The sequence below is a fragment of the Pelophylax lessonae genome (genome assembly GCF_965119305.1).
Source record: "Pelophylax lessonae genome assembly, chromosome: 1".
NCBI classification, from domain to species: Eukaryota; Metazoa; Chordata; class Amphibia; order Anura; family Ranidae; genus Pelophylax; species Pelophylax lessonae.
The window spans coordinates 317,971,142-317,993,700 of NC_138768.1; the positions used below are offsets into that span (position 1 = coordinate 317,971,142).

General features: G+C 43.0%; 1 protein-coding gene across 1 annotated transcript in view; it reads right to left on the bottom strand.

The window, feature by feature from the left end:
* Positions 1 to 22,559, bottom strand: part of RPGRIP1 (RPGR interacting protein 1) — a gene marked incomplete at its 5' end in the record, with an annotated part of 129,530 nt that overhangs the window by 39,646 nt on the left and 67,325 nt on the right. The window contains 10 exons of the mRNA XM_082244559.1: positions 248 to 559; positions 2,829 to 2,992; positions 6,842 to 6,981; positions 7,576 to 7,649; positions 10,189 to 10,335; positions 10,459 to 10,482; positions 13,023 to 13,128; positions 14,230 to 14,373; positions 20,552 to 20,651; positions 20,831 to 21,117. Of these exons, the coding sequence (XP_082100685.1) occupies positions 248 to 559; positions 2,829 to 2,992; positions 6,842 to 6,981; positions 7,576 to 7,649; positions 10,189 to 10,335; positions 10,459 to 10,482; positions 13,023 to 13,128; positions 14,230 to 14,373; positions 20,552 to 20,651; positions 20,831 to 21,117 (1,498 nt within the window). The remainder of the gene's footprint in view (positions 1 to 247; positions 560 to 2,828; positions 2,993 to 6,841; positions 6,982 to 7,575; positions 7,650 to 10,188; positions 10,336 to 10,458; positions 10,483 to 13,022; positions 13,129 to 14,229; positions 14,374 to 20,551; positions 20,652 to 20,830; positions 21,118 to 22,559) is intronic.

Genomic DNA, 22,559 nt, shown 5'->3' on the forward strand with positions numbered 1-22,559 from the left:
GTGTGGTAAATATTCACTCTCTTAAAGAGCTCCAGATCAAACTGCTATCAGACACTTCAAGGTCCAGTATGGCTCAGCAAGGGGGGGTTGGGCGCTTACTGGTCCCCCCCTTTCCTGACCCGCTGGGCTGCATGCTCGGATAAGGGTTTGGTATGGATTTTGGGGAATCCCATGCCTTGAAGGTCCCATTCACTTCACGGCATGGATAATTGTTTTTATTCTAAAATGTCTTAGATTTTCCACTTACCTGATAATCTTTATTAATCTGATGCTGCAAAATGAGCATTTCCCGAGTTTTCTCAAGTTCTAAAATAGTCTCAGCATGAGCAGCATCCATCTCCAGTAGTTTTCTCTGTGTCTCCTGTTCTGGCTTTCTTCTCTCCTCTTGCTCCACCTCCATTCTGAGATCTCTGCTACTTCTGCTTTCCTCCATCTCAGCTTGTATTTGACTTCTATCCTTTTCTTCTGCGTGTCTCTTTCCTTCTCTGTATGTATTCCACAGATCCTCTTTTTCACTGAACATTTTCTTCAATATCCAATAGTCTTCTGGGATGTGAGTCTAGATCAGATGAATACGCAGTTAGGTGTTACTTCAAGAATATGTAATGATCATACAACATAGTTAAGTCCCATCACAGTGAAGTTTCACAAGGGGTGATCAAAATATTAAAATCTGCTAATATGCTTTTTCAAGAGGTTGCTCAATCTACTTCCAAGTCCCCTTTTAATAATTTTTTTTGTGTGTGGAAAAGCCTTGGAAAAGGCATTACCACTCTTTATCCTGAAAGACGCCAAACGTTGTGCAACAATTTACCTTTGTGCCTCAAAGAAGGAGGTGTAAGAAAGTAGAAAGGCATTTATTTGCCAATTCCATCTTTGAAATATTGGCTATTTTCAAAAAATCAAAAAATGTTCCTGTTAGTGAACATACAAACCCAAGATCTCCTATTCCAAGAGGGAATCTCAAAAGTATTCACTCATTCTGCATCTGGAAGTTGCAGGCTGCAGTTTTTCCTATGAATGGTTAGACTAGAAGTGGACCTATAGCAGGATGTGTAGAAACACAGGATTTGTTTTAGTCTTTTTATTTTCAATAAGACGATTAACGAACAGGGGATTCAATAATTATTTTTAATACGTTTTCTAATTAAACGCTGCTGTTTTGTTAGCCCAAGGGTTACAAACTTTTTAAACAAAGGGCCAGTTCACTATCTATCAAACTGTTTGGGGACTAGACAGTGGCCGGTAGGAATAAAATAAAATTCCCTGGCATCGAAAGTCAGTGGAAATAATAAATGCCCAAGCATTTGAGGTCAATCAGAGTAATAAATGCCCTTTTATCAATGATCAGAAAAAGTAACAATTGTTCCTGGATCTGTGGCCAGTAGGAGAAAAACAAGGCCAGGTGTCAGTGGGAATAATTAATGCCCCAGCATCAATTGGAGTAAGAGTAATACAATGGTATCAGTAGGAGTAATAAATGCGCTATCACTGGTGGTTAGTGGTCAAAATACAGTGGTATTGGTGGTCATTGGTTGGAATGTAGCCTCATCAGTGGTGGTCAATGGCACTTACTTCACAGGCTCAATATTCTTTAGCCACTACTTGTGATTACATCACAGCCAAGACTATACAGGCATCATTGGGTAAGTGATCAATAGGTGCTGGAATGAACTTTCAGCACCTGGCACTTAATGCCACACTAAAATCAGCATTCCCTAATTTCTGGCTATAGCCCTGAATGCTGGGCCTTCCAGTTGTAGAAGCCAGTTTACAACAACTATTAGGCCCTAAATGTATTGGAGGCCCAATATTTGGGCACTGCTATTTTAGAGTGGACCTATAGATAAATTCAGCCACATAAAGTAATAACTTGGCCAGAGAGTAGGTTATATTATCTCTCAGGTCATAATTTAACTTTTGAATATGCCCCTCTAGTCTTCTAGTGTCAAAGCAGATAGCAGCATTCTCATAGTTGGTATTTACATAGGCTCAGGCAAGCTCTCCCCTTTCTGCATCTTGTGTGACAAAGCTCAGGCATGCGGATCAATTGCTCAAGCATGGGGCGATGCATTTTGGGATGCTAGGGAGGGGCCTGTGTATTCTCAATATGCAATTGAGTAGTGTCCATATACTAAGGCTGGTCATACACAGATTTTTTTCATTCAGCCCAGTGCCTATGGAATTAACAGATTCCTCCGTCCACACAAACAAGGTGAATGGAGGAAATCTTCCCCTGCCGGGAAGTTGTATTCTGACAGCAGCACCCATTGGTGTCAAACTGATCAGTGGCTACAGCTGACTGGCTGCACCTGCTGATTATTAGAAAATTTCCCAACATGTCTCTTCAACAGAAGTCAACAAAATAATTGACTTCTGTCAAAAGCAGAGGAAGTCGCATACTGATCGAACTTTGGCCGTTTCAGCATTTTGATGAGTGTATGGCCAGCTAAATTGAAATGTATAGTACTGTATGTGGTATGACAGCTTCATATACTGCCTGCTCTCTTGTAACGCTAAAAGTTTATATGGTTGGGGTTTTGAGAGGAGTGAGGCCTATACTGTTTCTCTAATTCTTTCCTTTTGAAAAATGATTTATTTTGCTGACAGCCATATGAGTTATCAATATATCAGGAGCCTATATACCTGGTGTGCCAGCCTGGTATCTCTAGTCAGTAGCACTTTTTCATTAAGGCTAAAAAGAATACTTTTTCAATAGGGCAGATGCATCCAGTGGATTTGATGGTGCAATGGGCGCCATTTGCTAATCTCCTTAAATTGGCCCACTCTGACCTAGAACCTAATCTATGCTCTTCATTCATTCTTACCTGTGGTTTCTGCAGTGTTATATCCTGCTCACAAGATGCTTCTCTGCCAGAAGAGGAAGATGAAAGGGCTGATATTTTATCCTGAAGATTGTGGATTTCCTGCATTTTTTCTAACAGCTGGCACTGTAGCCTGGACATGTCTTGTTGAAGCTGCTCACTTTGCTCTGACGAATGAAAAGAAAAATGTAAATAATTACACACAGTTTCTAGTGTAGTAATTTACTATATTATAAAAAAAAAGGTTGTATTACCTGTTACTTTTTTTAATGTACGTTAATTCACATGGCATTGGCAGTAATTGTTGTACCTCACTTATCTCCCTCCCTGTGCAGGCCCCTCCCCCCCCCCCCCCCACAGCGTTGGCTCTAATGTTGGCTCTGCTCGGTGAGTTTGTTACCTTTGTAACTTTGTTTCTCTTCCTCTGTATCTCTGATCACGGAGCTCCAACTGCCCAGCCTGTATATTTTTTTTCCTACTCTTTCCCCATTGCTCTGTCCTCCTGACACAGTCACAGCTGCATTCCCAAGGGGTGAAGAATTTACTGCTACACCGGTTTCATAGCTGCCTTTTATCTTGTCCCAGTGCTTAGTGGGCTTTATACAGCTGGGCTTCCCACTCCTCTCCCCAGACTGCTTCCTGATCTATGCAACTTTGCTTCTTCTCCCCTACACTGTCAGTTCCCTCTGCAAATCCATCAGCTCTTCTATTTACCCATTTACTAACTAATCTGGCAGTAGTAAAGTCCATTATTTTGTATCTACAGGTAAGCCTATAATAGGGCTTACCTGTAGGTACAGTGAATATCTCCTAAACTTAGCAGCCGTTGATAGCACCAGCACATGTGCACTGTGCTCTAATGGACATCATACCATCCATTGAGAGAGCTGTGCTGTGACTATGACTCCATGTGAGTTACATCATTGCGGTTTGGCCAAACAGCTGGAGTCCAAGAACCCAGAGAGAAGGCTAGATGAAGATGGAATCCCTCTCAGTAGTGACAGCACACCACTAGAGAGATCCATTTTTAGGTAAGTTCGTCATAATGATTTTTTACCAAAACCTGTTCCCCCACCCCCCTCCTAACAGTGTTAAAAAAAATTGCTAGAGCAATATAAATAAGGGTTCATTCACGCAGGTACTCTTGCTGTGCGAAAGGAGGGGTTTGGGCTGGAGCCACCTGTCATTCTACTGGTATGCAGAGCCTGTATGAACACAATCGCAGGCCCTAATTTGACAGGTGTGCAGGTGCAGGTGAGTGGCCCCCAAATGCACACTGTCTGTGTTCGGGCTGTACCAGGGGCTGACTGGCAACTTTCGGCCCAGGGGGCAAGTACAATCTAGAGGTCCATGGTGCAGCGACTCAGCCCCCCTCCCACTCTCCCTCTTCCCGGCCTGTTTCTGACCCCCCATTCTGAGCTGAAGCTCTGCTCCAGGTACTCTCTAACCACCGACCGAATCCGGGTTTCCGACCTGGCCAGCAGGCGGCGTTTGGGGGGGAGCTGGGACAGCTCGGTTGGGGCTGGCCGGGGTAGAGTCTCTAGTAGGGCATGGAACTGGCCTTTGCTCAGACACAGTTTACACCATCTATGCTGGGGGGGTGCGCTTTGTCTTTTTCTTCATCCTGCCCTCAGTAGGTCAGCAGCAGGGTCTTTTTACTTCTCTTCACCAGGAATCATTTAGGCATGGCTGTGGCAGAAACGGTACAGCCTTTTTACAGGGCATCAGAGTGGCCCAGGGGGAAATTGCCCCCTTGCCCAGTCCTCCCCTGGGCTGTACAACTGCATCCCCACACCTGTCAACTTTAGATGTGCCGCTGTTTTCGTACAGCTCCAGGTGGCATCAGCCACATAAATGAACCACTGATTCACACCGTACAGACCACAGCACTCATGTGAATGAGCCCCAAGACCTTATCCCCAAACAGCTTTATTTAATAACTCAGTTTTAGCTTTTAGATTTAGCAGGAATTCTGTGTGAGCTATGTTGTATTTATGTCTGCTAATAATGATTTTATTGTATTTTTAGCTAAATATAGCTTTAACCCCTTAGCGCTGACGAAACGCAAATATGCATCCTCGGCTCCAGGGGATTGTACGGGGGTGATGCCTGCAGCTAGAGCTTACAGTCGGCTTTCTTGTAATGACAACAGATGCGGCTGAGCAGCCACTCGGCTGTCATTACAGGGAGCAGGAGGGGACCCTCCCTCCCACTGCCTTCCGGGGCTCGCCTGGGTCTCCCGTCCCACCAGGAGACCTGAGCGACCAGCCTGCATGTCCGCCAACTGACCGAAGACCCGAACAAAGCCGAATTCGGCTCTGATCGGGTCTCAGATGTAAAAACCCGGGTTGCGATGTCATGACATCACCTCGGGGTACTGGAGCCTTAAAGGCATCAGAATTTTAAAAAAATTACAGCATTCAAAACAGCCAAACTTGGCGTTTTGAATGCTTTTAATTGCAAAGGAGGAATTTGGGGTCTTTTAGACCCCAGATCCCTCCATGAAGAGTACCTGTCACAAGGGATGTGATCAAAAATTTTTTTTTTAAATGTATAGTTAAAAAAAAAAAAATTAAGAAAAAAAAAAAAAATTGAAAACGCCCTGTCCCTCTATGCTTTCACGCAGAAGGGAACGCATATGCAAGTTGCGCCGGCATATGTAAACGGTGTTCAAACCACACATGTGAGGTATCGCCGCGATTGTCAGAGTGAGAGCAATAATTCCCTGTAACTCTTAACAGGTAACCGTTAAAATTTTTTAAAGCGTCACTGGACGAGATTTTAAGGTACGGAAGTTTGTCGCCATTCCACAAGTGTGCGCAATTTTAAAGCATGACATGTTAGGTATCTATTTACTTGACATAACATCATCTTTCACATTATCCAAAAAAATTGGGCTAACTTTACAGTTTTGTTTTTTTTAATTCATGAAAGTGTATTTCTTCCCAAAACATTTAAAAGACTGCTGCGCAAATACAGTGTGACATAAAATATTGCAATGATCGCTATTTTATTCTCTAGGGTTTCTGCAAAAAAAAAAAAAAAAATAAAAATAAATATATATATATATATATATATATATATATATATATATATATATATATATATAAATATATATATAATGTTTGGGGGTTCCAAGTAATTTTCTAGCAAAAAATACTGATTTTAACTTGTAAGCAACATATATTAGAAAAAAGGCTTAAGCTCCAAGGGGTTATAATTTTTTTTTTATTGGGGGGGGGGGGAATCCCCCCAGCTAGTCTGTACTGGGCTCCACGATTTTTATCAGCAGCCCTGACTGGCTTCCACTGCTGTCAATCACAGCCAGTGAGCCAATAAAAGCGGGGGGGGGGGGTTGGGCATGTGTCTTACAGGTGCATAGAACAGGGCTTGGGAGCGAGCACACAAGAGGCTTGCTATTGGGGGGGTACTGGTCAAGGGGAAGGGTGTCAGGAGCGCCAGCGGGTGACCCGAGAAGAAAAGGATCGGGGCTGCTCAGTGCACAGAGCAGGTAAGTATAACATGTTTGTTAGCTTTTACAAAAAATAAAAAATAAAATTTTCATGTTCATGTGCGTGTAAAGGATGAACATTTAATACCACTTCAATGGCCCTGTAATCTATTTTTCATGAAATTATTTCCTTCTGTTTTTCTACCTCCTTGTAACATTCTCCATGAGCTAACACACCTCTCCTTCTCTCCCTCATTTCCATTTGTTTGTAACGAGCAGTGTCTGTTACTTGCGGTAATATACAATGTTCTATGCACACTATCCATCCTATAGTTCATAGTCCATCATGGAAGTGAGCAAGAGAGGGTGACTACGTTCCTACATACAGTGGGAGCATGGGGAATGAACCTAGCCACCCTTGAACAGAAAGTTGGATCACAAAAAGGGATTTGGAGATTTGGAGGAGGCTGAGTGCAATGGAATGTACTATTTTGATTTAAAAATACATACTTGAATAGTTTTTGTCTTTTAAAACCAGAGTTTAGTGTCATTTAATAAAACTTGCCTCTTGCATGCTGTAATTGTTCCTTGCTGTGTGTCCAGTCAGATTCATAGCATTTAATTTGTGACTCCATTTTTGTAATTAGCCCCTTTAACTCTTCTTCTAAAGCTTTCGAGGAGTTCACCCGCTCTAAGTCCAGAGAACTGTGTATAATAAAAGCAGAAGGTCAGGGCTTATTTATTTATTTAAAAAAAATAAAATAAAAAAAATAATCACACCCAACAAAAGGCCTCTACATCTATTGTTTTATATAAATCTAAAATGTAAAAAATATTATATATACTGTTATCTTCCATAACTTACCACTGGACCGGTCCACCAATCATCCACTGTCTATCCTCACTCCTCCCATCATTCCTGTGTCTGCCGCACCCACCACCCTAGAAGATCCAGCCTGCCCTACGTGAGATGGATTGCGCTGATGTCTGACGTCTTTGCACACACCACGATCACATGAAGGACATTCCCCGGAGGAGACGCTCCGCCTCCTCATACTCATCAGTTTGCACAACGGACGTCAGTATGAGATGGGGAAATGCCGCAACGCGCCGCAAACTGATGACACACAAAACTGCTGGAAAAATAATCTTGGGAGTCAATTTAATGCCCCTCTCCAAGTTCTGCCAGGGTCCAATGGACCCAGCGGGACCCATGGTAGGACCGGCCCTGCAGAAGGTTACTGATTTCTATTTCTTCTCAAGTTTTCTCATTCCGCTTACAAGGATTTCACTTCTCACCTTTTTAGAAGGCTTTCATAGTGTTCCTTAAGAAGGTCTTTCTCTTTTTCCAGTTCAATTGCCCTCTCTTGACACTGAAATAAAGTCATTATAGCATTAACACTCAAATATGGGTGTCTTTCATAGCTTCATGCAAAAAATTTGTTTTTTTGGGTTAGAATTACAGTAAATGTGCCATAAATGTTCAGTGTATTTTTGGTAAATCTTTATAACTAGCACACAATATAAGGGGTTCTAATATAGCATACAGTCAGATTGTTTACCCTTCAAAAAATGCCCATTCCTCTCTAGAAATATAAATATAATATATATATATATATATATATATATATATATATATATATATATATATATATATATATATAAACATTTACTAATGCACAGTTTATTAAATTGACACTATGTCAATATCTTTTTGCTCCAAAAATAATCCATACACATCCACTAGTTAAAGTGTTACTAAACCCAGGAGCCTGCATTCAATATATCTGGTCTCTCACAGTACACAGAACATAGACATGCAATGATTTTAGTAAATATAAACTGCTAAATACCATTTCTCCTCAGCAGTATAAAACAGTCTTGTGACTTCTATCAGTGTCTGGTTAAAGCTTGCAGAAGGAGTTTTCATTCCTTGTCTGACTGACCTATGAGGCTGACCCCTGAACCTCTGTCTGGACAGTGCTGATTGGCCCTGTGCCAAACACATGCACCTTTCCAAGAAAAGAAAAAAAACAAACTCTCTAGCAATACACACCAAACTGAGCATGTGCAGAGTGCCCCCAAGGATCTGTACTATTGGGAGATGGATTAGGGACAGAAAAAGAAGGGGAGGATTGGAGAACACAGGATCAAACAGCTTTTTTACACAATGCAGAAGATTAACCCCTTGGGTTCCACGGTGAGTAAACCAAGCATGCTTTACTACATATGCAGACTGATTTTACTGTTGTGGGTTTAGTAACGCTTTAATGGCCCTGTAATCTATTTTTTATAAAATTACTGTGTCTTTCTGCCTTGATGAAACATCCTCCGTGGGCTCACAAACTTCTCCTTTTCCCTCTCACTTCCATTTATTTGGAATGAGATGTGCACATTAGCTGTGGTTATAGTCACTGCTCTATGGACACTACATACACTTTATTGTCAAAAGTATTGGGACGCCTGCCTTTACACGCACATGAACTTTAATGGCATCCCAGTCTTAGCCCGTAGGGTTCAATATTGAATATTGAGTTGGCCCACCCTTTGCAGCTATAACAGCTTCAACTCTTCTGGGAAGGCAGTCCCCGAGGTTTAGGAGTGTGTCTATGGGAATGTTTGACCATTCTTCCAGAAGCGCATTTGTTAGGTCAGGCACTGATGTTGGATGAGAAAGCCTGGCTTGCAGTCTACGTTCTAATTCATCCCAAAGGTGTTCTGTCAGGTTGAGGGCAGGAATCTGTGCAGGCCAGTGAAGTTCCTCCACCCCAAACTCGCTCATCTATGTCTTTATGGACCTTGCTTGTGCCCTGGTGCTCAGTCATGTTGGAACAGGAAGGGGCCATCCCCAAACTGTTCCCACAAACTTGGGAGCATGAAATTGTCCAAAATGTCTTGGTATGCTGATGCCTTAAGAGTTCCCTCCTTTGGAAATAAGGGGCCAAGCCCAACACCTTAAAAACAACCCCACACCATAATCCCCCCTCCACCAAATGATTCGGACCAGTGCACAAAGCAAGGTCCATAAAGACATGGATGAGCGAGTTTGGGGTGGAGGAACTTAACTTGCCTTCACAAAGTCCTGACATCAACCCGATAGAACAGCTTTGGGATGAATTAGAGCAGACACTGCGAGCCAGGCTTTCTTGTCCAACATTAGTGCCTGACCTCACAAATGCACTTCTGGAAGACTGGTCAAACATTCCCATAGACATACTCCTAAACCTTGTGGACAGCCTTCCCAGAAGAGTTGAAGCTGTTAAAAAAAGGGTGGGCCAGCTCGATATTGAACCCTATGGACTATGAGACTAATGGGCCATACACACTATAAGATTTTCTGAAGAATTTTTCCTTTAGACTTACCAAAACCATATAATATGAGGTCAAACCTAAACACTTTCAATTTGTATGCAATCTGGCAGGCCCTTGCACTACATAGAAAAGGTAAATCTGAAGGAAATCTAACCACAAAAGTTGGATAGTGTGTATCCAGCTTAAGAGTGGGGTGCCAGTTAAGTTCATGTACATGTAAAGGCAGACGTCCCAATACTTTTAATAATATAGTGTATCTCATAGTCTATAGTCCATCCTATGAGCGAGCAAGAGAGGGTGAATACATTTTTACAAACAATGGGACCACGTGGAAGAACGTAGCCACTCTCTAACAGGTAATCAGATCACAGCTGCAAAAAAAAAAAAAAGAAAAAAGTTTGGAGATTTGAAAGATACTGAGCGCAATAAAATGTACTTTTTTTTAGCTAAGAGTACATACTTGAAATATTTTTAAAATCAGAGTCACTGTAAGTTTATTTCATATGTTGATTAAATTAGTTTCTATACAATCTTCGTTAAGATTTTATTTGACTATTGTCCTTGCATTTCCCAACTTGGCAAACTGTACTAATTGATTACCTCCACCAATGATCTCTGAAGATTAGCCATGTTCTGCTGATCCACCTCCAGTGTCACAACTTTACTCCTCTCTTCTTTCAGCTGTGTGCTGAGATCCTCTAGCTGTATCAACACAGCCTTATGACTTAATGTCAGTGATTTTTGTTTCTATCACAGTGAAAAGGGGAAAAATAGCACATTTAATATCTAGTCACATCTAAAAATATTAGGTACATTTACATACATGTTCATTATAGCAGAGTTGGTAAGGAGATTTGATATGTAACATACCTCTTGTAGTTCTGTTTCATAAGACTGAAAATAAAATAAAGAATGGTGTGAGCAGAGACAACAAATAACCACTACACAAAACAAGGCCAGCTTTACAGTTAGATACAAAGGGCCTCTGCCTATAGGCAGCAGAGGCAAAGAGGCAGCTTTTTCTCATAACAAACATTATAGCTATCTTATATATGACATATATATTATATGGCCAAAAGGTTTATGCACACCTAACCATCAAACCTATGTGAGCTTGGTGGACATCCCTTTCCAAAACTAAGGACATTAACTTTTCAACATTATTTATTTTTTTATTTTTTTTACAAAATTTTTATGTGTGTCTGTGGGACTTTGCAAATTCAGAAAAAAAAAAAAAACAGCATTTGTGAGGTCAGGTACTGATGTTGGAGAAAAACCTAGCTCTCAACTGGTATTCCATTTTGTCCCAAAGGTGTTCAGTAGCGTTTGGTCAGGGCTTTGTGCAGACCACTCAAGTTCCTCTACACCAAACTCATTAAACCATATGTAGCAAGCCTTTATCCTTGGTCAGATGAGGAGGACTGCTAGGTGGCTCATTGCACTGACTCATTGCGGAGTGTAAGGAATTGGGTGCCAGGTACTTTAGTACATTTAAGAAAATACATTTAGCTCAATAAATTGAGGAGAAAGAGTTAAGGCACACAATGCCTGAAAATAGGCAACAAAATGGTTCCAAACTTCTCTTTTAGCCACAGTCAACACAAGCAATAAACCTTTAAGCTGAGACCTGCAATGTGTATCAGTAGACTGTTAAATACAGCCAGACAGCCCAAGTTGGATGAGCCAACAGAACTTCCTGCAATGCCCACCACCACCAGCCTATACCCAGCTCTCAAGGAAGCTATTAAGCAGTGAAGTCTTTTCCCATGATGCTCCATACAGGCAGCCATGTTCTTGCTCCCCTCCTTCTGGATGTACCCTCCAGCAAGGCAGAAAAAAAAACATTTTCCAGGCAGGTCTGGACATAAAAAGACTTTTAGAACAACCTCCTCTTCAGACAAAGCCTGAAAGGGCAAAGGCCCTTCTCTATGCTCACCTAAAACATTTTTAATCTTCCCGAGCATGCTTCACAGGAATAAACCTCCAAGTGAACAGCTAAAGAGGAATAAGAATATTGTTGCGTCTTGCTCTATCTCACAGGGACACTTCCCAACAGCAGGTAAAAGTAAACAATAGTATGAACTTATTGAAAGCTCAAAAAATGCAAAACAACAACAATTTTAGCTCAGGATGACTACAGCCCATCTTCCCACTGAATGTGGACTAAGGACTCTCCAAATTAAGACAGGATCCATACACATATTTTATAGAGCTGTGCACATAGGCTCAGTTATACTGGAATTGGAATGGTCTTTGTTGCCCCAATGATGGAAACACACAGTCTTCTAAATGTTCTTGCATTGTACACCAATCAGTTATAACTTTATCACAACTGACAGGTTGAGTGAATAGCAATGATTATCTCAATATAGCATACAGGTAGCGCTGCACACTGTATTCAATGCCAATGTGAATTAAGCCCATTGTGGGTAAAACATGTAAGAGGGGCATGACCAATGGGTGTGTATTTGAACTGAAGCCTGTCTATCGTTCACTTCAAATCCATTGACTATCTCACTACAATGGCATCTTAAAGTCAGTTGGATATATTAGGCAGCAAGTTAACATGTTGTCTTTGAAGTTGATGTGTTGAAAGCAGAAAAGATGGGCACAGCAGTTTTTTGTATATGGCTGCGAAGTCACAGACTGGTTAAGGTGCCCATACTAACCAATTTCCACAGCCATAAGCACCTACAATAGGCATGTGAGCATCAGAACTGGACCAAGGAGTAATGGAAGAAGGTAGCCTAGTCTAATGAATCACATTTTCTTTTATATCATGTGGATGGCGAGATGTGTGCACATTGCTTACCTTGGGAAGAGATGGCACAGGATGCACTGGGAAGAAGACAAGCCAGAGGAGGCAGTGTAATGCTTTGGGTAATGTTCTGCTGGGAAACATTGGGTCCTGCCTTTTATGTGGATACTTTTTTTTATATGTACCCCCTACCTAAACTTTGTTGGTGAACAAGTATACCCCTTCATGGAAACAGTATTCCCTAATGGCAGTGCCTCTTTCAACAGGATAATGCACCTTGTGACATTGCAAAAATAGCTCAAGAATGATTTGAAGAACACAACAATAAGGTATTGACTTGTCCTCCAAATTCTCCAGATCTCAGTCCAATTGAGCATCTGTGGGATGTGCTTGAAAACCAAATATAATATATGGAGGCCCCAACTTACAGGACTTAAAAGATCTGCTACTGACTGCTGGGTGGCAGATGGCACAGCATAACTTCCATGATCTAGTGGCTTCATACCTAAATGGAACAGGCCTGTTTTAGTGGCAAAGGGGGACCTACTGAATACTAGATGGATGGGCATAAAGTGTCCAGTTCATCAATTATTTCTAGGGGTGCCCACATATTTTTGGCTATGCAGAGTGTGTTTATTTTAATTTTTTCGAGATCTGGAAGTAAAAACGACTTCACCTCTTTGAGCTGTTGAAATTGCTCTCTGAGGGCACAGAGGCTTGTGTTCTTCTCCCTAAGCTCCTTTTGAAGACGAATATTCATCACATTTTCTTGGATGATTTTTCTGCAAAAAAAGAGCATGCATTAAAGAAGTTTATCCCTCGTCAGAAACAGTGAATCTTCAACACAGACCTTCTGCTATTAAATGCAGAAATCTGATTACTTAAAGGGTAAGGTCATCTATTCACAAAAAAATTAAAAGATGAACTAACTCCAAATACTTTGGCTACCCCTTTGGACCCGGCTGTACATAGCAGCCATGATGCCCCATTCGGCGAGTGTAGTGGCCCCTACACTGACCAATGAGAAGCGCATTTGACGCTTGTTCTTCTGTTAAGGTGTCTGAAATTAGATATCTCTTTATTACTAAATTGAAGTGTTGACGTTTTTTTAATTAACTAATAAAGTGGTTTGAGGCTCACACATGTTCGGCCGCGGGTTTGTGCCTGGGGTTCGGCACACCCTTGTTCACTGGTTCAGGTGTGAATCAGGTCCTAATTTTAGCCTGAATTAGCACCTGAATCGGACCAAAAGATGCACAGGACCCTTCTTCAATGAACACTGTGGCTGCCCCGGAGCTATGTGAATCAGCTTCATTGAGAGTGGGTCAGTTACACTCTACTGTCATACGAAGTGGATGCGGGGAAACCCGGACTAAAAGACATCTGTCCCACAAGACTACTACAGTACATTGTAAGTCGAATTTGGTTATTGCTTAGACTGTCATACAGGAGCCTTTTGTTGTACTTTAAGTCATTCTTATTGCATGTATTAGAGATTGCAATACTTTTCAGGCTCATAACTGTCTATACAACTATCAAACAATACACAACTATTTTTTTATTATTTCAGTTTGTTTAAAAAAAAACTGTGGTATCAGCTGCAGTTGTTATTTGTACTTCTATGGGAAACATGACATTATATAGTTTTAAGTGGACCTAATTGTGATATGCTATAAATTAAAGAGTGCAGAAGCAGCATTTTTTACTACACCTTTAACATACCTGCACAATCTGTAGCTAATATCTAAATAGACACATTAGCTAGATTGAGTACTACTGATCTATGCTTAGAATACACAAGAAACACAATACAGACAGCAGCCTCTAGCAATCTTTTTCAGACATTATGACAACCGGTCTGATGAAGTTCAGTCCATACTTACCGCTGGTCATCAGCCTGCTGCACATGCTGCAGAGAAAGCAGGATTTCACTCTCCAGATCTTTAGGCTTGGCAGAAGCCATGTGCTTTAATATAACTGCAGCTTTCTCATCCATATTGCAGTTTTGCCTGCTGATAATTTGAAATCTGGAAGGTAAAATTTTAATTGTACAGTATGTCATTTATCAATTACTTTTCATAGGGCAATTTCAGTTGCAAAGATATTAATATTATGTAAGAAAATAACAATAAAAACATGCACTGTAACATATATATCTCCCGTATTGGTCATTAACATAATGCAAAAAACATTTCCTGTCTGTCTCCATGGCAGCCTACGTGTGGGTTAACCCCGCCTCCACTCCAAGGGTATAGGACCCCCCTCCCATAAATTTCAGCTCTCAGGTACAGCAGGTGTTCATTTTTTGTCCTCCTCCAAGGACCTACACTTCTGATGTCTTACTACGTCCAGCTTACCTTAGGATACTTTGGATGGTGTCTGCATGTCCAGAGCCCAGCCACGGGCGGGTGAGTGACATTTAAAATCCCCTGCTCTCTGCGGTTGACTGAAGCTTGATTGGCATTTTCTGACATGGGTCTGAAGATTCGCATTGCTTCCCTTCATGGCAGCGGTATTTGTTATTTATGTACACTTTGTTTGTCTCTCTTTCTATCACTGTACAATTTGTTTGTTTGGCCCAATGGCGCTGGAACGCTTCCTGCGTTCCAGCAAACCCTTCCTGCGTTCCAACAAACCCTTCCTCTTCCTCCTCTGCTTCTAGCGTCCAATCGGTAGACGCTTCGTGGTCCCGCGCATGCGCAGTGCGCCGCGAGCGAAGTCGAGGCTTGGTTCGCACATGCGCATTAGCGATCGCGGCTGCATCACCGCTGACGTCATTCCGGCGGGAGATTTAAACAGCTGACGATTCCCCTGTACTTTGGGAATGTACTGTGGGCGTTGCGGCAGCTTCCCAGTGTCTCTGGATTCCTTGCTACAGGTATGTGCAATGGAGACTTGACTGCAGAGGGGGGGGGGGGGGCGGAGGGTTGTCACCTCACAATGTATCACTGACATGGTGTCTGATATGTATTACCTTTCTTTATCAGTCTGGTTGTTTGGCCTGAAGTATGGATCCTGCGTCACCGCCCTCCTGTGGCCAGCCCTCTCACAACAGGTGGGTGCTGGCATTTTTCAGAGGGGGGGGCGGGGAGGGCTTGCTGGTCCCTAGGTCATGGCTAAATCCAGTGTCTCCCCGATTTTCTTTTTTTCCATCAGCTCTCCCAGGCCTGTTTTACCACAAGAAAGAGACCCTGTCAGACCTCGTGGGAGTTCATCCTCCAGATCTAAACGCCGTGAATCTCCATCAGGGAGTAGGCAACAAGGGAGAAGCTCCAATTCCTCCCCCAGACACCATACACGATACCAGAGTCACCGCACACACCAGAGAGCCTGTTGGGGTTGTGGGGCGCATGTCCCGGAGGACAAGTCCCTATGTGAGCCATGTTTTGCTCATGCAGCCGGTGAGAGGGGGCAAAAGGATCAAAGATTGGAATCTCTAGTGAAGAGAATAGTACAACAGTCCCTGAAAGAATGGGGTACAGTCCCACCACTTGGTCCCACCACATCCAGTTCTCCAGGGGAAGTGCAGGAAGATCAAGGCCCCTCTCAACCGAGTATTACTTCTGCAAAGTCATCTGACAGTGATTCGGAAGAAGAAGGGGCTGTAGGCGGCTTTGAGTTCGCCCTAGTTTCACCCCTGATCAGAGCCATTAAAGAAGCTCTCAGATGGGAGGATCCTGTGTCTCCTCAGAAAAAGCAGCGGAAGTTCTTCAAGCACCTTGGTAAGGAGCGTATCAACTTCCCTTCCCTCTCTGAATTACAAGAGGTGATTACTGAAGAATGGAGTAAAGGGGATAGTAAGTCTTCCTTATCCTCCAAACTTGGGAAATTATATCCCTTTAAACCTGAAGATGTCGCCCGTCTGGAATCTGCTCCTCTTGTGGATGCGGCAGTTACAAGATTAGCAAAGCATGTCACTTTGCCACTAGATGACGCGGTCTCTTTCAAAGACCCTTTGGATAGGAAGATAGATCTGGACCTAAAGAGGATCTTTGTGACGGCCGGCGCGGCCTGCAAACCTGTGATGGCATTAGCAACAATGTCTAAAGCCATGGAAGTCTGGGTTTCCGATATAGAATCCAAACTTGGAAGTCTCTCGGAAGAAGCCGTAGAAAGTTCCCCTATTCACGAACTCAAGCTGGCTTCAGTGTTTTTAGGAGAAGCATCTATTGATGTTCTGCGTCTTCTGTCCAGATCGATGCTATCCTCAGTAACAGCAAAGAGGGCCTTGTGGCTTCGCCCGTGGATTGCAGATCCAGCTTCTAAACAGGCATGGTGTAAGATCCCTTTTGAGGGTACTTCCCTTTTTGGAAACAAACTAGACAGCGCCATTGCCAAGGCTACTGGCGGAAAGTCAGGTTTCCTCCCGCAAGACAGACGACTATTTGGTCAGAAGAAGCCTCAACCTAGGAGGCAATACACGGAGAGATCAAGAGATGCACGCTCTTACAAGCCTAATAGAGATTTCCGAAGAAACTGGAGAGGTGGTCAATCCTCTACTCGGAGGTCATCAAAAAATCCAGCGCCTGCTGGACAAGATTCCACTAAATCTTTTTGAGATTGGGCCCGTCCAGGCATGTCAGGTGGGGGCACGTCTTCTCCATTTTCAGCATGTCTGGGCGGCCTCAATCACGGACTTTTGGACCGTCAGGACGGTCTCTACAGGCCACAGATGGTCATTTCTGGCAGATCCAGTTCCAAGATTCATCTCAACTCATTTACCCTGTCTAGAAGAGAGAAGAGAAGTCTTGCTCGCCTATGTAGACGCTTTGGTGGCTCAAGGAGCGGTAGCTCCGGTTCCGGAACAAGAGAAATTTCAAGGGGTTTACTCACCCCTCTTCTTAGTCCAGAAGAAGAACGGGGCCTGGAGACCTGTTATAGATCTCACATACCTGAACAAGTTCATAAAGAACGAAAAATTCAAGATGGAAACACTCTCAACTATTCAAAGGGCAGTACTGCCGGGAGATTGGCTCGCCTCAATAGATTTAAAGGATGCGTATTTTCATGTACCTGTGGCAACCGACTTCCACAAATATCTTCGCTTCTGTGTTCGGGATCAGCATCTGCAATTCATTTGCCTACCCTTCGGCCTGTCTACCTCACCCAGAGTATTCACCAAAGTTCTTCTAGCAGTGGTAGCCTTCATAAGATTGAAAGGTATACGTCTACATCATTACTTAGACGATCTTCTGCTTCTGTCTCAAGAAAAGGATCAGTTATTGGCACACAGAGATCAGGTCATATCGACCCTCAAAGAGTTTGGCTGGCTGCTAAACCTACAAAAGAGTCAGCTGGAGCCTACTCAGCGCCTAGTCTATCTTGGGGCGCAATTCGACACCGTCGAGAATTCAATCTCTCTCCCATTAGAGAAGATACCGGTAGTGAGGGAGAGAATCCTTCCGGCTCTTTCCTCTCCTCGGCTGAAAGCCTCTCAGTGCCTCAAAATCATTGGCACCATGGTGTCCACGGCTCCAATGGTCAAATGGGCTCTCTGGCATATGAGGCCCTTCCAAAAGGGTTCCTACAACAATGGAACACAGAAGAGAAAGATCAGTACATTCATATCTCCTCCAGCATGAGATACAGTCTTCTTTGGTGGCTGCAACGCAGGAATCTGCTCAACTGTCATTCTCTGGTTCCAGTCTCATGGACTATAATCACAACAGACGCCAGCAACTCAGGTTGGGGGGCTCATTGTCTGACAGAGATGACACAGGGGAGATGGTCTTTTCAGAGACACACTCCAGTCTCCAATATACTGGAACTCCGAGCAGCCTACCAGGGTCTTCGATCTTTCCAACACCTGCTAGAGGGGAAATCTGTAATGATTCGGATGGACAACACCACGGCAGTGTCTTATGTGAAGAGACAAGGTGGGACACGGAGTCTCTCTCTGCTACGAGAATTAGACCCGATCATGTCCTGGGCCCAGACTCACCTAGTAAACATCTCGGCAGTTTACATCCCAGGTTCACAGAATGTTCAAGCGGATTTTCTGTCCAGGGTCCAGTTGAACCACAACGAATGGTCGCTCCATGTGGAGTCGTTCAAATGGATTCTGTCGTTGGGAGTATCTCCCGAAGTCGATCTGTTCGCCTCCCCTTGCAACCACAAGTTGGGGAAGTATGTCACGAGGGGCAAGTGTCCTCAAGCTTACGGGACAGATGCACTAACCGACAGGTGGGAGTTCAGCAGGGCTTATGCCTTTCCTCCAGTACCCATCATTCTCAAATTCCTGCAAAGGCTTCAAGCGGAAGATGTGGAGATAGTGATGGTGGCGCCTTTCTGGCCGAACAGGCCATGGTTTCCGCTACTCCTACAACTGAGTTACCGGGACCCGGTCCCTCTTCCCCTCAGACCAGACTTGCTTCTTCAGGGAACATCAGTGCACCCCTGTCCTGCAATTCTCCGGTTGACGGTCTGGTTCTTGAGAGGGAAAGGTTGGAATCGCTCGGCTGCCCATCTACAGCCATTTCCACCTTGATGAATGCTAGACGACCAAGTACTAATAGAGTATACTGTAGAATCTGGGCAAGATTCATGGAGTCTGCATATCCTGAAGGTATGTCTTCCTCAGTCCCTGGGATTCAAGAAATACTAAGTTTTCTTCAGGCTGGTCTGGATATGCCCCTTTCAGTGGCAACTCTTAGAGTTCAAGTTTCGGCCTTATCGGCCTTCTCCGGGGTCATGTGGGCCCAACACCCACTAATCCAACAATTTTTCAAAGGAGCAATCAGGCTCAATCCTCAGAGAAGACCTAGGTTCCCGAAATGGGATCTACCTCTTGTCCTAAATGCCCTCTCCAAATCGGGCATAGATTCCTCTTCTTCTATCAAGGACCTGACCATCCGAAAAGTCTTCCTGGTAGCCATTACCTCGGCTAAAAGGGTCTCTGAATTAAGTTCTCTCGGATGTAAAGAACCATTCTTGACTTTTTTTCCGGATCGGGTAGTACTGATACCCAGGCTGAATTCAAATCCGAAAGTCACCTCAGTGTTTCACCAGAATCAGGAGATTGTCCTGCCTACTTTCCGTTCATCTAATGAGTCCAATCCTCATCCGTTGGATGTAGGAGAATCCTTAAAAGCCTATCTTCAAGCAACTGCACCATTCAGGCAGTCTGACAACCTCTTTGTCCTGTTCTGGGGAAAGAACAGAGGTAAACCTGCTTCATCTAGGACTATCGCTTCATGGATAGTGGCAGCTATCCAACAGGCCTATAGAGCTGAGGGGCTGGCTCCTCCGGAGGCGGTGACGGCGCACTCTACAAGGAGTATCTCTACTTCCTGGGCGGCTTCGCGGCACGTGGCTCCAGATGTGATTTGCAGAGCGGCTTCGTGGTCATCAGTCAATACTTTTATGACCCACTATTGTGTAGAGCCTGCTTCTCTGTCCTCAGTTAATTTTGGTTTGACTGTTTTGTCTGCAAATAGCATGAATTAAAATTTTCTTTGCTAAAGCATTCCCACCCGTGTGGAGTGAGCTAGTTATTTCCCACACGTAGGCTGCCATGGAGACAGACAGGAAAACGGAAAATTCCTATCATACTTACCGTAATTTTCCTTTCCTGATAGTCTCCATGGCAGCCGGAGTACCCACCCTCTCGTCTTGGATTCGGCTAAGATATGGAACACCTGCTGTACCTGAGAGCTGAAATTTATGGGAGGGGGGTCCTATACCCTTGGAGTGGAGGCGGGGTTAACCCACACGTAGGCTGCCATGGAGACTATCAGGAAAGGAAAATTACGGTAAGTATGATAGGAATTTTCCGTTTTTGCATTTTAAATATTGGAAATTAGGAATGTAAATTAGCGAATTAAATGTTTTTTAAAGGCAAGCTTTGGTAGTAACATCTGTTTAAAGTGTATGTAAAGGCTACATTTTTTAGTTTTGGACAAAGTATGGAAAGATTTAGGTTATCATCAGAGGAAGAGGTGAGGGGAAATCTTTAAAAGGGACATATGTTCCTCTAATTTTCTGTTGCATCTGTAGGATAGCAAGTGAAGGGAAATCTCCCCAGCAGGACACGGAAAGCAAAAAATAGCTTGACAGCAGTTTTAGTTCTCTATCTAAAACAAAAAAAAAGTTCTGAATTGAATGGATGCTTCCAAGGCAGGATATAGGTCAGGTCTTGGTTTAGGTGCAGTCAGGTCTCCAGAAGCTCAGTAAGAGCGTCTTTTAACATTTTTAAATGATACTTACAGTCTATCAATTTCTGCTCTGGCTTCATCGCTGAGACTTTCCCCACAGCAATCAGCAACTACTCGTGGTGGACCCATGTCTGGACCTTGCACGCGTAAACCTAGAATCGTAAATGAAAGCCTAATTAGAACTGTTTGTAGCCACCACTAGCACATAATCTAGACTAAAGACAAAAGAGTTTTCGTGGATTTAGAATGAGTGAACACTGGGTTCATTTTGTATATTTTTCACACACTTTGCTGCTGAATGCACTAACATTCTAATTAGGCTTTTACCTACCTTTCTTATATTTTTCTGGCAATGTTGTGTTTTTTCGAATACCAGAATTTATGCGTGCTGATATTGCACCATAGGGACAATGTCTGCATCCATCCTGCAGCTGAAGGCGCTGCTTATATGTAGTTAGGCGTTGCCTTAAGGCTTCATTTCTGCGTTCCAGGTCTCTCACGCGATCTTGTAAGTTCTCCATATTGTCTTCAGCCTCCAAATCTCGGCCATCTTTTCTGGCTTTTTTTACTTCATGCTGTCCAAGATCTGATGTTAAACGGAGCAGTTTGGTTGCCATTCTGTAAAGGAAAATGGTAATTTTACCTTCCTTAAAGTGTTACTAAACCCAGGAGCCTGAATTCACTATACAAAAAAATAGGACAACTGAGAAAAGGAATTGCCCAAAAGCGCCATATATCAGAGTTACCGGGGTATGGTTAAATATGGGTTAACAGAAAAACACAGAAACCAAAATAGTTCCTAATAAAAATGGTACAAATTTTATTGAGTCAAAAGGAACATACAGTTTCAATAAAAAATTAAACCTTCCACCTCACCACTACAACTAGTGACCACGCGGTATTTAAAAACAAACACACACCCAAAGATCAGCTGCAGCTTCCATAAGAGCAATATATCAATACAATGTACAAACAATAACAAATTGATAGAGTTCCACCAAGATCAATGTGGAACAAAAAAATTGTTGCAAAAGTGCTCGGCTGGATGTAACTAATGGTTAAACCGGCAACTGATTACCGATCACCAAATAAGAAACAAACAGACTGAGCGAGGAGCAGAGCCCTACATTCTCCAATGAGCGATACCATTGGAGACAACAGAGTCTGAGCCAAAAATCATGCCATATACTGAAAAAAACAAATGGATGGCCTCAAAACTCATACATAGAGTCCCGCTGGTATCGCCATTCATGAATGTAGCACAGCTGAAATGGCACCTAGAAAAGGAACTATGGATGGTTCCATACACCACCTCTATGTACAATAAGAAGGGGGTAATAGGTGTACACAGTAAAGCATATCATAGTGACACATATATCAGTGAGCGATCCCAGGAGAAAAATGATTACACACGAGCAACCGATCACGGCATATAGAGGAATAGACCAGAGGATGGCCTCAGCTAATGCAAAAGGGTCCCAACAGCACTGCCACCTAGGGGTGTAATGAAGGAACACCTAGAGCATGGACTGAGCACTTCCAGCCGAGCACTTTTTTTTGTTCCACCTTGATCTTGGTGGATCTCTATCAATTTGTTATTGTTTGTACATTGTATTGATATATTGCTCTTATGGAAGCTGCAGCTGATCTTTGGGTGTGTGTTTGTTTTTAAATACCGCGTGGTCACTAGTTGTAGTGGTGAGGTGGAAGGTTTCATTTTTTTATTGGAACTGTATGTTCCTTTTGACTCAATAAAATTTGTACCATTTTTATTAGGAACTATTTTGGTTTCTGTGTTTTTTCTGTTAACCCATATTTAACCATACCCGGTAATTCTGATATATGGCGCTTTTGGGCAATTCTTTTTCTCAGTTGTCCTATTTTTTTTGTATGCTGTCTTTTTGCCATCTGAGTACCGCTCATTGAGATATTTTTTGAGCGAGTGGGTCTTTTTTAGTCATTACATTGAATAAAGTATTATATTAACTTTCCTCCCCCCTTTTTTCCTTTTATGCCTGCATTCACTATATCTGGTTTCCCACAGTACACAGAAAATGGAA